Source organism: Lissotriton helveticus, chromosome 8 (assembly GCF_964261635.1).
Source record: "Lissotriton helveticus chromosome 8, aLisHel1.1, whole genome shotgun sequence".
Classification (NCBI taxonomy): Eukaryota; Metazoa; Chordata; class Amphibia; order Caudata; family Salamandridae; genus Lissotriton; species Lissotriton helveticus.
Window position 1 is genome coordinate 409,175,294 of NC_136069.1, and position 15,812 is coordinate 409,191,105.

Sequence of the window (15,812 nt, forward strand, 5' to 3'; positions counted from 1 at the left end):
CGGGTTTTAAAGCTGGAACCACCATCCCTTGCCTTCTTACGAGACAAGATAATGTACATGTCAAATCTACCTTTGTTAAAAGTAGTTTCTGATGGATACATCTGCCAGTGGATTCCTCACCTTGTGAATATCCCCCTGCGTCAGCAACATTCGGAAATTCTTTTGTAGCTCTTCACGCTAATGTGGACGACGTCACAGAAGCGCGGCATCACGCGCGACTCCGCTGACGTCACTGACTCCATAATAGGACTCCGTCGGCGTGATGACATCAGTTCCCTTTTTTCCGTGTCATCGTCGCTAAAGGTTTCTCTAGGGATCCTCAGTAGCTCGTGGGTAACTCTGTTACTGTTGATTGTTTCTAGTGCTTTCTTGTTTCTTTGTTTCCTGTCGAGATGTCTTCGAAGAAAACTGGGTTCAAGCCGTGCGAAGAGTGCGGGAAGATGATGTCCATAACGGATCTGCAAGAAGACTGCGTACGGTGCCTTTCTTCTGACCATGATGTCCAAGGGTGTCCATGCTGTAAGAAGATGAACCCCAAGGCGCTGCGAGAAAGAGAGGCAAAGCTTCTTGTGGCGAAAATGAAAGGCAAGAAAGATGAGTTCGAAGTCCCGCTCGAAGCGGTCAAGGTCGCGTTCGAGGTCCTGCTCGAGGTCGTCTTCGGGGCATGCTTCACGATCCAAGAAGCAGCATAAGAAGAGGAAGCACGGGTCTCAACGTCATTCTGAGAGAGAGTCGGACCTGAAGTCGAAGTCTCCAGGTCGTAGACATCGGAAGGATTATGTGTCTCCTTCACCTGTTGTTCCGAATCCGGAAGGTGAGCCTTCGCCTGTGGAGTCTCCGGAGCATTCTCCGGCTCCGGCATCGATTCATTCTCCGGCGCCGACACACTCGCCACCTCTGGAGGAGGAAGAGGCTCCATTGCCAGAAGGTTCTGCGACTCCGGAGCATCAGCCAGAGGGTCTGGCTGACACAGTTCCTGCGCCTCGACAGGAGCAGCCTGCGGGTCAATACCTTCCATTTCCAGGCCCGGGGCAGGACCCTACGCATTATTTAAATGCAATGTATGGTGTCTTCTCGAGAGCCATGTAACCCTCTGGAGCACCGGCTGGTCCCATGGGTCCGATGGCCTTTAATCTGGGCGTCCCTCAGGCATATGCACTGGCGCCGTTTATGCCTTTTATGCCGACGCCGGCTCCGGCTTGGCATTTTCCGGCTCCGAGGTCATCGATGTCGGTTCCATCTTCACCGGCTCCGGTCCGACCTCGTGCGCTCCAAACTGATCCACCGGCTCAGAGTTCGATGCCGGCACCGGCTCCGTCGGAGTCGGTTGTGGCTCCGTCGACGCCGACCCAGAGGATGAGGTCTAGGTGGGAGGCTCAAAGGCTTTTGGAGGAGCGGAGATATAGAGTGGGGGAGGTGGAAGAAGGAGAGCTGCAAGACTCCGATGACTTCTTTGATGACCTTAAGGAAGCTAAAATGGTTTGAAGTTATCTCCAGAGCGGGAGCTTTCCTCAGCTCCTTACGTCCCTTCGAAGGATGTAACACCATATCACATTGTTATTAGAAAGGCAGCTGAACTTTTGGATTTGAATCTGCCCACTGCGGAGTTTAAGTCGAACATTTGGACCGAGGTACTCCATTCTCCCTCTTCAGTGGTGGAACCGATGCTGCCTTTTAATGAGGCAATTACAGACCCTGTCCTAGAAGTGTGGAAAAAGCCCTATTTATCACCTGCTGTATCAAGGGCTGTTGCTAGGAGATATAGGGTGGCTCCTGGAGATCCTGACTTCCTCTCAACACATCCGTCTCCAGAGAGTTTAGTTATTCAGGCAGCCTGTTCCAAGACATCAACTGTAGCTTTTCCACAGGTACCTGATGACAAGGAGTCTAAGAAGCTGGACCAATCAGCTAAGAAGGTAATCTCTTCGGCTAGCATGGCTCTCAAGTCCACAAAAGCCACGTGCCTTTTAGGACGCTATTTACACGCTTTGATGGACTCTGCAAAACAGTTGGTACCAAAGATACCAAAGGAGGACAGGCGAAACTTCAGTGAGGTTCTTACGGATACTCAGGCTGCTGCTCGCCAGGTGATCCAGAGCGGTTTGGATACAGCTGACTCTGTGGCAAGGGTTATGGGATCATCTGTTGCCACCAGGAGGACTGCTTGGTTGAAGTCTTCTGAATTTTCTCCTGATGTACAGGCTACTTTAATAGACCTTCCATTTGACGGTTCCCTCCTGTTTGGAAAGGTTCAAGGACAGTAAGGCGACAGCTAGGTCTTTGGGCCTTAAGACCAGAGGTACATCAGGTAAGAAATACAGAGGATTTGGGAGATCTTCCTTTAGCTCTTACAAGCAACCACAGCAGCAGCAACAGCAGCAGAATTCTCTATACAAATCGTACAGAGGTAGAAACAGAGGCCGCCCTAGAGGTCGTCAAGCCACCTCCTCCTCCTCCTCCTCCTCCTCTTCCTCTTCCCACCCCCCTCCAACCACAGCAAAGCAGCCCTAGATCCGCCATTTCGGATCATGTTGGTCCTGTAGGGGAGTCGGGTTACTCATTTTCTACGGGATTGGGAATCGGTCACATCGGACCTTTGGGTTCTCAATCTCGTAGAGAATGGGTATGCTCTTCCCTTTCGGGAGTTTCCCCCAAATTATCCTCCTTGCCAAGGACTTTGCATGAAGGACCGCCTGCTTCTCATGCAGGGGGAAGTCCTGGCTTTACTAAGAAAAGGTGCGATAGAGGTGGTTACGGAGCAGGAAAGGGGCCAGGGACGCTACTCCCGGTATTTTCTGATACCCAAGAAGACCATTGCATTGTAAATGCTTGTTGTAATACTGTGATGATGATATCCGATGTTTTTAACTATACATGTTATATTTAGAGTGTAACCCGAAGAGAGGAATTTAATAAACATCACCTTTTTTATTGAATTTTTATTGTATGTCTAGTAATTAGTGACACTTGCCCAAATGTTCTGAGTTGTTTATAGAATGTGTACATGTGACAACTCTGGTGAATAACACTTTAAAGAGTGTAGCATTGGAGCACTCTCCTTTAGACTTATTAGATAACTTTGATTACGTCACTAGAGGGTTTTATTTTTATTTTTGTCATTTGCCCCCTTCCCTGTCAATAAGCATAGGGGTATCTTCCTAATCTTTGCACATATTCTGATTATTTTAAAATTAATAAATATACATGTGCTTTAGGCCATGACACCTTCATATGCCAAAACAAATTGACCACATACATTGCTGAGTTCTGGAAAGAAATATGCAAGTGGTTGCTGGCGTTAGTGAGGATAAAGATCCAATAAACACTCAAGTCATGCCTGCTGGGGCTGAAGGCCTCTGAAATGACAAGCATTGGCATAGCCAATAGGTCTCGCCTTGGGGACCTTATACGTGTTTAGCCATGCAACGGTTGATGTTGTTTCACCAATGATATTGTGCTGCATAACTAAATACTTATAAGGTCCCAAAAGCGAGACCTATGGCTATGCCAATGCTTGTTTAAGCTATGCTATGAGAAATCAAATAATAAGCTTTCAGAAGGCACCATAGCTCGTTCAACATTGGAAAGGCATCATATGCCACTCTTCTGTGTTGCACCAATGAATTAGTCCGGCTGCAGCGTGTGCCCTTGTTCATACCTTAATGAAACACTAGATATGGAGATTAGTGCAGGATTGCAATGAAGACTACACCCAGTTAAAGATTGAGTTGTTAGAGCGCCTAAGCGAATCAAATAGCAATTAAAGTACTTTGGCAGAAACTATCCCTTTGTGCTACTCAAGGTTCTGAAGACCTTGAACTTTTGAGAGACGCTTGGCAGTGACTAACCTGTTGTATGTGGGGGTTTTTATGAGCTGAGAAAGAATTGGTGGTGAAATCATGGCAATGCACTGCTTAGTTGTAATTTATGTACAATGTTATAATCCACAGATTTACTTGGAAAATGTTGTCTATTAACATAATTTATATTGAATTGTTAATAGACTGCCTCCCATTTGTAAGGTTGGTAGGACTAGAGTAACTTGTGAAAGGTCTTCTGAGCTTGGGCGGAATCTGTCACGTTAGGCATAAGAAAAAGGGATAGAGTTAGGGCAGAGACAGCCACATCACAAGGGCCCTCATGCATCCGACTGACTCCCGTTCACCACAATTAAGTATGCAACCTTTTTGGCATATCAAAAGGCCTGTACCTCTATCTATTGTATATCCATATTTTAAGCAAAATGTTAAATGAGTAACTTGTAGGTCTCATAACTATAGGACCTGTAAGTCTAATGGTCGTTTGTTGCTTTCTTCATCCCTCTAGTACTTTGTTCTGTAAACTGGTTCTCCTTCTCTTCTCAAACCTACGTACAGATGTATTGCTTTGGATTTCTAAAGATGAGAAATTTGCAAGAGTAAATATACTTCAAATCACAAGTTAAATACCTTCCCTACATATTTTCTCATGTCTCATCTTCATTCATATCACGCATTGTTCTACCACATTTTCACTGTCTTAGAATTTGTTTGGATTGGTTTTTGAGCCTTCAGTAAACTGTTTTCTTTTGGCACTAGGCAGCAATATACTCCTCATTTTCCCTGGTGACACAAGCGTGACCAATGCTGTTCAGATCCTGCTACACACAGTCAATGGTCGTGGAGATTGTGCAATCTTTTGTCTCCCACTGTCCAGATATATGTATTTGTGAATGTTGCATGAGTGTGTATGAGGTCGAATGTTGGTGATTTAGTATGCATGACTTTTTGGTTTTGTTTTTTCATTCAGGGGACACTAATCCAAGAATGCTTTGTATTTAAATGTTATGTAATAACTTCGCCCATCTGTATGTACATGTTTATAATTATGCTTTTACATTAAAAAAAGAAAAATAAGTAAAAAGATTTTGATACACAACAAAGAAGCTAATTAAATAATGTTTATATTTAATTTTTTTTAATTTTGTTGTTGTTGTGATATAGTTAGTTAGCCCATGCTGAATTTAACTTCAGATTGTTGAAAGAAATATAGGTCACAAGGGAGTTTTTCTAGATTGTACAGTTGCCTTCCCCTCTTCTCCCAGACCTCAAATCATTTTGTGTAGAGGGGGTCCCCAACTTTTGCTTAAACATTTTCTAGGTTATTCAGATGCCTGTAGATATTTTTTTTATAAATCATTAATATGCTGGAAATCAGTTGTGCACGAGAAGTGTTAGTGAAACTAGAGGACTTGGAATTCCTCATTACAGTTTCCGACCATAATAATCCTGTTTTATTCGGTCCCTCTAAATTATCTCAAGCTCCTTTGAAGCTCTGTATTCACAGGCATGTTGATATCTGGTATCCAGAAGTTCAACCATATCAGTCATGTTCCCTGGCAACTCTAATGACTAAAAATAAAAGCAAGGCTATGCTTTAAAGTTGCTCTCCTAAGTTGCTTGAAGAGGAATCAATTCCTCTGCCACCCTCTACTTTGTAGTTAGAATTGTCCTCTATGGTGCACATATAGTTGAAGTTTGGAAATTCCAAATTTACAAATCTACTCCTAATTGCCTGGAATTTGGTACTGTGCTCTCTTCTGAAATATATGCACAAGTATTTCAATCTAGAGGTATTTCTCTTTTTACGAGCACTGTTGTTAGCTGTCAGTTTATTCAATGATTCTGATGCTTATGTTTTTGTGTGATTCATATTGTGCCTCTTTTTTATTGTGTGCTTTTATATTTTACGAAAAACCTCATTACAAGCGGCTGGTTTATTTAGTCCATTTGTCCTAGTAATGGGAGTTACAGGGCCTTTGGTAAAAACAGGTTTTTGTTTATTACACAGAGAATTTGGACACACACAGAGATTTTGGTTCCGTAACGGACACCTCAGTGTGAAAAACCAGTGCAAATCATAAGCAACTTGGCACGGAAAGATCAAGACCAAGTGGCCAATTATGAGTTTGGCTGTCCTGTGGCACCGCCACCGATACGTCCACAGGAGGTCCTCCAAGCCCATGGTACGCCCTCCCACCGGAGTCAGAGTGGAACCCAGGTCAGGCGATCGGTGCTGCAGCAGTCTCATGGCAGCGGCTGGGTTAGGCTCACAGAGAGCCTTCACATCAGACTGTCGCCGTGACAGCACCTGCAGAACATGCATGGTGTTGCTTCCACCATGTCATGCATGCCACACCGTACAGGCACGGGGGTGCTAATCCAGGGGGGCACAACAAGTGTCCCTCCCCCGCATTCAGCCCCAGGAGTGGCAGGGGGCCCTGTTAGGGCCCCATTAGTTGCCTCTCTGCCGCCCTTTTCATGGCGGGCTCACCGGGCTGTGGGCAGGCAACTCGTAATGTACTCGTCGGTGCCGCAGCGGCACCGCCATCATGTTGCTGCCCCTTTCCGCTACGCTACTGCCATCGGATCCTGGATCCCAGCAGCAGTCCTGTGGCGGTCCGACCGCCACACTCAAAATACTGTGGGCAGATCCACATTGGTGGCAGTGGTCGGACCTTCCCTGCGAGTACTCATAATGAGGCCCCAAGTCTCTTACATAGCTCAAATCTTGTAAATGCTATTATTTCCCCACCCCTAGATTGACTAGGACCTTTCCAAAATAACAGGAACACTCCATGTCAAGGCCTAACTTTTTTTCGTAAACAGTTAAGGTTTTAGATACAACTATAAGTAACACTGCAATTGCATAACATAATTGGATTTCGTTAGGGGTGTCACTTTCACAGGCCAATGGCGTTTTTATTGTATTCATGACTTCCTTTACAGAGTTTTTTTAAAGCTTTGGGAAGAGTGAAACAAATCCATAATGATGTCAAGGTGCTACTTCGTACAAACCAACAAACGGCAGGGTGAGTATGGAGATTAATATTTGATAGCAAAAGTGTATTTCCCGTGCAGTGTTATTAGTAGCTATTGGAGTACGATATTCTTTCCTAAATATTTAATTTACATACATTTATTTTTATTCTAATGCAGTACTAGTGTCGCTAAAACTTTTAAAAAGCATTGACAAAATCCATTGTTTTCTTTTGTTGTGTGGTGTGTAAATCGGGACACAGAAAATACATGCACAAATTCACACGTACAGTCAGGCTTGTTGACAAACAGACATCCATACGCACAGACCAACAGACATACAGATAGTCACAAACAAATGGCAATAAACACAGTCACCTAGACCGACCACCTATATAAACAGAAGCGGTAGATGCACATGCATACACGAGGAAACATGCATTTACAGTTGGGTGGCCAATGGATGACGGACGTTTGGCTGCATCATAAAAGATGGATGGATGCTGGATAGATAAGTGGTTGGATGGCTTGGATAGATGGATGCCAGATAAATAGGCATTCATCCATACAGTTTAGCAGACATTGAGGAATCCATACAAACAGACTCCTACACTTGCAGGCACTACTATACAGAGATCCCATAAATGCATACATTTACATGCAACATACATATAGTAATTCTTGAATAAACCACAAACATTCACAAGTAACTCATTTTTATGAAGGGACAAATGTATCTAGGTATCAAGAGATGGAGTACCTGCAAACATCCCTGCACACACAGAGCACTATACCTATAAAAATACCAGCACTAAGAACAAAAGACATTAAAGGCACACAAGCAAACAGACAGACAGACATGAAAGCACCCAAACGCAAGGACATAATATATACAGGCACTTGTGCACATGCATACAGACCAGTAGACAATATAGCATCCAAGCACACCATTGAACAAACCTACACACTCATGTGGTCATACAAGTAGCAGAAAAGACAGCCTCTCACCCATGTAAACCGACAAGTTGATTTATAGTCATAGATACATTCAAGACAAAAGGCATATGGCACACAGACCAACCTAGGAATTCCCATGTACACAGGAAAACATATGTTCGAGGCATGTGGGCTGCTGAATTCATATCTATAGCATAGATCGCCGCCTAGTGTTGGGTCCGGATGATTGCACATTTTTGTCCTGGAAGAGTCTTCGAAGTATCACGAGATAGGTGGCTCCTCCCCTGGACTACAGTGCGCATAGGCATCGACTCCATCCTCAGATTGTTTTTTTCCGCCATTGGGTTTGGATGTCTTTTCGTTATATCCAGTCGGAATCAACGTAAACTTTTCGAGGCCCTAAGGCCTTTTTCTATACGTCGGTATTGTTTGCGTTCGGTGCCCCGGTTCGGTTCCGACTCAGCCGAGTCGGATTTCTGGGAGTCCCGTGACTCTTGAGTGATCGAGGCCCAGTCGACGCAGCAAGACCCTCTACGACGCGACATGGAACGGAGCCCGTTCAAGAAGTGTCCTGTGTGTGGATCGAAGTACCCACACATCGACGTCCACCCGGTGTGCAACAAGTGCCTGTCGCCGGACCACAATGAAGCAAGCTGCATGGCTTGTTCAAAGTTTCGTTCGACGAAGACTCTTCGGCTTCGGCGCGTGGCGCGCATGGCGGCCCAACAGTCGGCCCCGGCACCGGTGGACATCTTCGACAATGAAGAATCAGACGACCGCGAGGTTCGACTGCTGATTTCACCTCCAACGGTAGACGTCGAATGCGGATACGACGCGGATGTCGAAGGCCTCGATGTTGAAGAAGTCGTCCAAAAGGTAGGAGACGATGATGAGGCCTATGGGGCCATGGAAGATAGCTCAGAGGAAGAGCTATGCCTCGTTCGAACATTAACCAAGGCTCCGGTCGAGGGATCGCCACTGGGCCTTACCCAAGACCCTATACCTGCGTCCACGGCCCCGTCTTCGGGCCCGGCTACGGACACTTCGGCGGAGCCGCCATTGTCGAAAACGAAACCGAAACTGAAACCATCGGTGTCGGCGACAACAACAAAAATGGCCGAGGCGCCATCGAAACCGAAGACGTCTGCTCCCCCATCGACGCAGTCTTCTTCCGAGGGGTCGAAGCGGTCGGCGCCGACAAAAGCTGTCGACCCGGTCAAGGTGACGAAAGGGGTCAAGGTCGTCGAGCCAAAGCTGAAGAAGGCCGCCGACTCGGAGCCCAGAAAGACCGTCGATCCGAAGCCAAAAAAGGCCATCGAGCCGACATCAAGCAAGGGCGTCGAACCGAAGACCGGGACCCCGACGCCAGTGGTCAAGGCCGCCGATCCGAAGCCGTCGCCGGCCGCGTCTACAGCCAAGGCCAAGGATCGTGGCGCGCCCAAGCACCATGCTCCGGCGCCTCGCTCCGAGAAGCAAAAGTCAACGGCGCTCGGGTCTTCCCCTGGGGGTGGATAGAGGTCGACTGTCGGGTTGACGAAGCCGTCCGCTTCCTTTACGAAGCAGGTCTCGGACTCCCTCAGGCGAATTAGAGACAAAGCTTCATCGTCGGATCCGAAGACGCCTTCCGCCTCGAAGACCGTCGGCTCGACGCCGCAAACTTCAACGCCGATCCTCTTCATGTTGCCGCCGAAGGCCTTTGCACCCCGTTCGGTGCCCAAAGACTCTGAGGTATCGAAGCCGACTCACCCGGCTGGGAGTATGCTGCCTCAACAACACTTGCTAGAGGAGCAGACAGAACATTTTATCGATGCCGACACCGGAAAGCTTACGCTTTACAAGAGGAAAGTCACGGCAACGCAGCCTTTGGAGTCGTATACCATTCCTCTAAAGCGCAAAAGGCCGGCTCCAGATTCCATGGTCTTGGTCGAACCACTTGTTCCACAGTCTCAAAGAATTGCGACACCCTCACCCACTTATTCTGAGGGAGAGGATGCAGGAGAGCAGGACGAGGAATATAACTTCCCGGCCACCACAGAGCCTGATGAGCAACAGGACTCCGGGATAGGGGCAGGTGACCAAGGGGATCAGCACACCGTCCATGACCCTCAGGTTTACAATGTTAAGACTTCTCCCACAGAGGATTCTGCGGCATTTAATGCCTTGATTGAAAGAGCAGCCAAGAACCACGATGTGGAGCTACATGCTGACCCTGTGAATGTGGACTTCCTATTTGACACTTTTTCAACAGCTGAAAAGACTGTCAAGGCTCTTCCTATGCTGAAGGGGGTCCGTAAACATGCTGCGGACATCTTTAAGGAGCCTACATGGTCCAGGGTGGTCAACCCTAGAATCGAGAAGAAATACAGAGCGGCACCTGGCAATCCTACCTATATCAAGGGCCAGTTGCCATTGGACTCTTTGGTGGTTTCCAATGCCCGCAAGAGGGCAAATTCGCAGACCACCGGTGATGCTCCTCCCCCGGACAAAGAGTCAAAAGTGCTGGAGGCATCTGGAAAGAGGGTGGCAGCTCAAGCGGCCAATATCTGGCATATCTCAAACACGCAGGCGCTCTTGGCACGTTACGACAGGGCACACTACGACACACTAGAGACCCTATTACAACATCTACCAGACCAATATAAAGAGGTAGGGGAGATGCTTATCCAAGAAGGGAAGCTCATCACTAACGCTTCCATTAAGTGCGCCCTAGACGTTGCGGACACTGCCGCCAGAGCAATAAATACCAGTGTAATGCTTAGAAGGCAAGCATGGCTTAGAATATCAGGTTTTAAACCAGAAATCCAAACCACCATCCTTAACCAGCCGGTGAACCCTGACAGGTTATTTGGTCCAGAGGTGGATACAACCCTGGAAAAGATCAAGAAAGATACGGAGACTGCCAAGTCCATGGGAGCTCTCTAATCCCAACAGTTTCGAGGAAACACTTTTCGTCGCTCAGGCAATCGAGGTGTTAACAGAGGACAGATGTCACAGCAGACACAGTTCAATAAAGGTGGGGCGCAATCCTCGTACACTAAGCAAAGTAGAGGAGGATATCGGGGCAACAGCACCAAGGGCAGAGGCAGAGGCAACAACAACTCCCGTTCCTCTGCCAACAACAAACAGTGACTCCCTGTCACTGCCCCCCGACCAGCCAACACCTGTCGGGGGGAGACTCCAGCAGTTCCTGCCAGTCTGGAAATCCATCACCACAGACAGGTGGGTCAGGAAACCTATCCAGTTCGGCTATTGTTTGGAGCTAACATCCACTCCACCCAACATACCACCAAGCACCGTCCTATGTCAGCAGAGCATTTGCACTTATTGCCGCAGGAGGTTCTTGTCATGCTGCAAAAAGGCGCAATAGAGCTCGTGCCAGTGGAGGAAGAAGGCACAGGGGTGTACTCCCTGTACTTCTTAATCCCAAAAAAGGACGGGTCCTTCAGACCTATTCTGGACCTGAGGCCCCTAAACCAGTACATTCTCTCAGAACACTTCCACATGCTAACACTGCAGCAGGTTCTCCCATTACTCAATCAGGGAGACTTCCTCGCAACCTTGGATCTCAAGGATGCATATTTTCACATCCCACTCCATCCATCACACAGGAAATACCTCAGGTTCACCATTCAGAATCGGCATTACCAATTCAAAGTCTTTCCTTTCGGGGTGACCACAGCCCCCAGAGTGTTCACGAAATGTCTGGCAACTGTGGCGGCGCACCTCAGGAGGCAAAACATCCACGTCTATCCTTATCTGGACGACTGGCTGGTTCAGGCAAAGTCAGCCCAGCAGTGCGCCGCCGACATGTCCCACACCATTCATCTCCTTCACGGTCTGGGCTTCTCGCTAAACTATCCGAAGTCGCACCTTCAGCCAGCACATGTGCGGCAGTATCTGGGTGCGACGATAGATACTCTAGCAGCCACGGCTCAGCCGAATTCAGTGAGGATCGACAACATCCAGTCGCTCATCCAAAAGTTCAGACCGCAACACTCACTTCCAGCGAGAGTGTTCATGCAGTTGATAGGCATGATGGCCTCCTGCATCTTCATAGTCCCGCACGCCAGGTTGCATATGCGTCCGCTCCAAGAATGCTTGGCACATCAGTGGACTCAGGCTCAAGGACAGTTGAACGACCTAGTGTCAGTGACCGGTCGGGCATACAATTCTCTGCATTGGTGGAATCCACACAACCTTTGCAAGGGCCGACCATTCCAAGAGCCTGTGCCACAGATTATCCTAACAACGGACGCATCTCTCCAGGGATGGGGAGCTCATGTGCTCCACTGCACGGTGCAGGGACTGTGGACGACACATCAACTACCTAGAACTGATGGCAATCTTCATGGCATTGAAGTCCTTCAAAGTACATCTGTGCAACAAGGTCGTGTTGATCCGGACGGACAACATGACAGCCATGTACTACATTCAGAAGCAGGGAGGTACACACTCTCCACAGTTGTCTCATCTGGCTCAGAGCATGTGGAAGTGGGCCATTCATAGGAACATCTTCCTCATGGCGGAACACCTCCCGGGCAAAGACAATCAGATGGCGGATCTGCTCAGCAGGTACAGCCACCAGATGCACGAGTGGGAGTTACATCCATCAGTACTCCGCCCGTACTTCCAGCAATGGGGTCATCCAGAGATACACCTGTTTGCCACAAGGGAAAACGCAAAATTGCCAAAGCTTTGCCGCCAGGTTCCCTCACCCACAGTCGCAGGGCAATGCGATATGGATGAACTGGTCAGGCAAATTTGCGTACGCTTTTCCCCCAGCACCTCTCATCCCGCTGGTGGCAAGAAAGCTAAAGCAGCACTCGATGACTCTCATCCTAGTTGCTCCATCGTGGGCACGCCAACCATGGTACACCACGTTTCTAGAACTCTCCGTGGTACCGCATCAAAGGCTGCGCCTCACACCCAGGCTCTTGACGCAGAACCATGGCGACATTCAGCATCCAGATCCGCAACAGCTCAATCTGGCGATCTGGCTCCTGAGGTCTTAGAATTTGGCTACCTTAATCTGCCTCCTGAATGCATGGACATCATCCGGGAGGCAAGAAAGCCCACTACCAGAGCTTGCTATGCAGCAAAATGGAAGCGGTTTGTCATTTACTGTACTGAACACAATATCAACCCGCTAGATGCATCCATTCCTAATATCATCTGCTATTTGTTACATCTTTACAAATGCAATCTAGCATATGCTTCCATTCGGATACACTTATCCGCCATAGCGGCTTATCTTCAAAACAGGCAGCATCTCTCTGTTTTCAGGGTGCCTGCCATTAAAGCTTTTCTAGAAGGACTAAAGCGGGTCATCCCTCCCAGGACCCCACCGGCTCCTGTGTGGAACCTCAATGTGGTCCTCACCAGATTGATGGGCCCACCTTTTGAGCCACTACATTCATGTGAGATTCAGTTCTTAACGTGGAAAGTGGCTTTTCTCATTGCCATCACGTCTCTCCGACGTGTTAGTGAGCTACAGGCTCTCACAGTACAAGAGCCATTTATCCAAATTCATTCTAACAGGGTGGTGCTACGCACTAACCCTAAGTTTCTTCCTAAAGTGGTGTCGCAGTTTCATGTTAATCAAACCATCGAACTGCCCGCATTCTTTCAGAACCCTGAAACGGTAGCAGAAAGAATGCTCCACACACTAAATGTCAAACGAGCGTTAATGTACTACATTGACAGAACTAAAGACTTTAGAAAAACACAACAGCTCCTTGTTGCCTTCTCAGCCCAGCACAAAGGCAACCCCATTTCCAAAGCAGGTATAGCCAGGTGGATCGTTAAGTGTATTCAGATTTGCTATCACAAGGCTAAGCGCGCTTTAACGGTCCCCCCTAGAGCCCACTCCACCCGCAAGTTTGGGGCCTCTATGGCTTTTCTTGGTAATATCCCTTTGGAAGATATTTGTAGAGCAGCCACATGGTCTACACCACATACCTTTACTAAACATTACTGTGTAGACGTGCACTCCAAGCAGCAGGCAGCTGTAGAGCAGGCTGTTCTTAAGACACTATTTCAGACTTCTGCAGCTGGCGCCTGCCGTTAATGGAGGGACTGCTATGTATTCTATGCTATAGATATGAATTCAGCAGCCCACAAGCCTCGAACTGAATATGCTACTTACCAGTATGCATCTGTTCTTGGCATGTAGGGCTGCTGACATTCATATCGCCCGCCCTCCTCCCCGGCGCCTGTTGCGGCTGCAGACATTTTACACTTACTATTAGCATGGCCATCGCTTACACGGTTACACTCCATCTTCGCCACAATGGCTAAAAACAATCTGAGGATGGAGTCGATGCCCATGCGCACTGTAGTCCAGGGGAGGAGCCACCTATCTCGTGATACTTCGAAGACTCTTCCAGGACAACAATGTGCAATCATCCGGACCCAACACTAGGCGGCGATCTATGCTATAGATATGAATGTCAGCAGCCCTACATGCCAAGAACAGATGCATACTGGTAAGTAGCATATTCAATACCGGGGTACCCCCGCCCCCAACACACTAGCATATCTGGACCTGCCTGTCTCCATTTGCAAACATGAACGTACTCTTAATTGGTGCTAAAGTACTAAATCTTTAGCTTCTCTACTGTGGAAATCAAGCGTGAGGTGCAGGAGGTGAAGTCGCAATACTCATTCAATATTTAACTTCTCGTTGAAGAATCCCCGTCTCTATTCCCATATAATCTTTGCTCTCTTTGAGTGATCGCCAGATGCTAACAATACAATTCATTCTGTATAACCATTCCACCCTTGGGCTTTTTTGCACATGTCAACAGATGTAGCAATGTACTTCAGAGCCTGCATCTCTAGTTCAAGTACATGACTCACCTTCAGTTATCACATCTCTTTGTGTGCACTGAGCACCTTGTATACCATCTTGCACATCGTCCAGCTGTAGCAACTGAAAACTGTAACTTTACCAGACTTTACATTCTACACATAAATATACTTGGTGTGCATACATGGACAACTTCACATATATTTGTTTTTCTGCTTCCAGAGGAATTCAGTGTTTGCGACTTACATTTTGCAACAGTTTGGGCATAAAAGCAAATGTGATACTCAAATTCTGATCCTTTGTTCAACTCAAACATTGCCATTAGCCTTTGTTTACATTTCCATGCAGATAGGTAATGTCAATCCAACATGTCATAGTAGTGGAGCATGAAAGAGATAACATCCACTTTTAAAATTGTGTTATTGCAATACAGCAATAAGTACTTTATTTATTTATTTGAACAAATCAAAGCATTTCACTAAATTTTTGACTCCAGTATGGTTTATATTAAAGCAGTACTCCTTTTTTTAAAAGCACCACCAGTGAACACAACAGATGCCCATTAGCACGGTGCAACAGCAGTAACTTAACATTCATGCATGACGCTTGTATACCTTTGCTGCTGCTCCAGCCACAGAGCTTACTGTTCCACAGTGCACACTGGAGTGGCTTCCTATATATTTAAGGCTCCCTGTTTTCGGTTTTTACGGATTTTTACAGATAAATACAAACAGAAAAACATTTATTTTCCTGCCTGTATTTATTTTTAAATGTGGATAAAAATGGAAATTGTTTTTTTTTTTTTTTTAGTTGTTGTAAATGCTGTCAATCACGACTGCCAGGTTGTTTTTTGAGGGGTTCTAAATTCTGTCAATCACGATTGCCAGGCCAATAGCTATGTCGATTGAAAGGTCCGGGGTTGAAAAAATAAAGCCATTTTAGTAAAGAGGCTTGATACTAAAATGTTAATGTTTTTTTATAAGTGCATATTTTATCATCTGAGTGTGTTTATATCACTGTAACCTTAAGGGCATGAGTGCATATTTATTGGTTAAATAAATGTAGAAATACACAAATTTTAGATTCATTTTTTCACAAAACCCAAAATAAATATGTATAAATACAAATAAAATAAGCAAAAAATAAAATGGATACATACAGACAGAAATGTATAAAAAATAAATACCATTAAACCGGGAGCCCTATATATATGTAAAAGGAGCTGGCATGAATGCCACAATTAAAAAACC

General features: G+C 46.6%; 1 protein-coding gene across 1 annotated transcript in view; it reads left to right on the forward strand.

Moving 5' to 3' along the window:
• Positions 1 to 15,812, forward strand: part of COG6 (component of oligomeric golgi complex 6) — a 464,502-nt gene that overhangs the window by 114,282 nt on the left and 334,408 nt on the right. Inside the window, exon 6 of the mRNA XM_078657244.1 lies at positions 6,768 to 6,850. Within this exon, the coding sequence (XP_078513370.1) occupies positions 6,768 to 6,850 (83 nt within the window). The remainder of the gene's footprint in view (positions 1 to 6,767; positions 6,851 to 15,812) is intronic.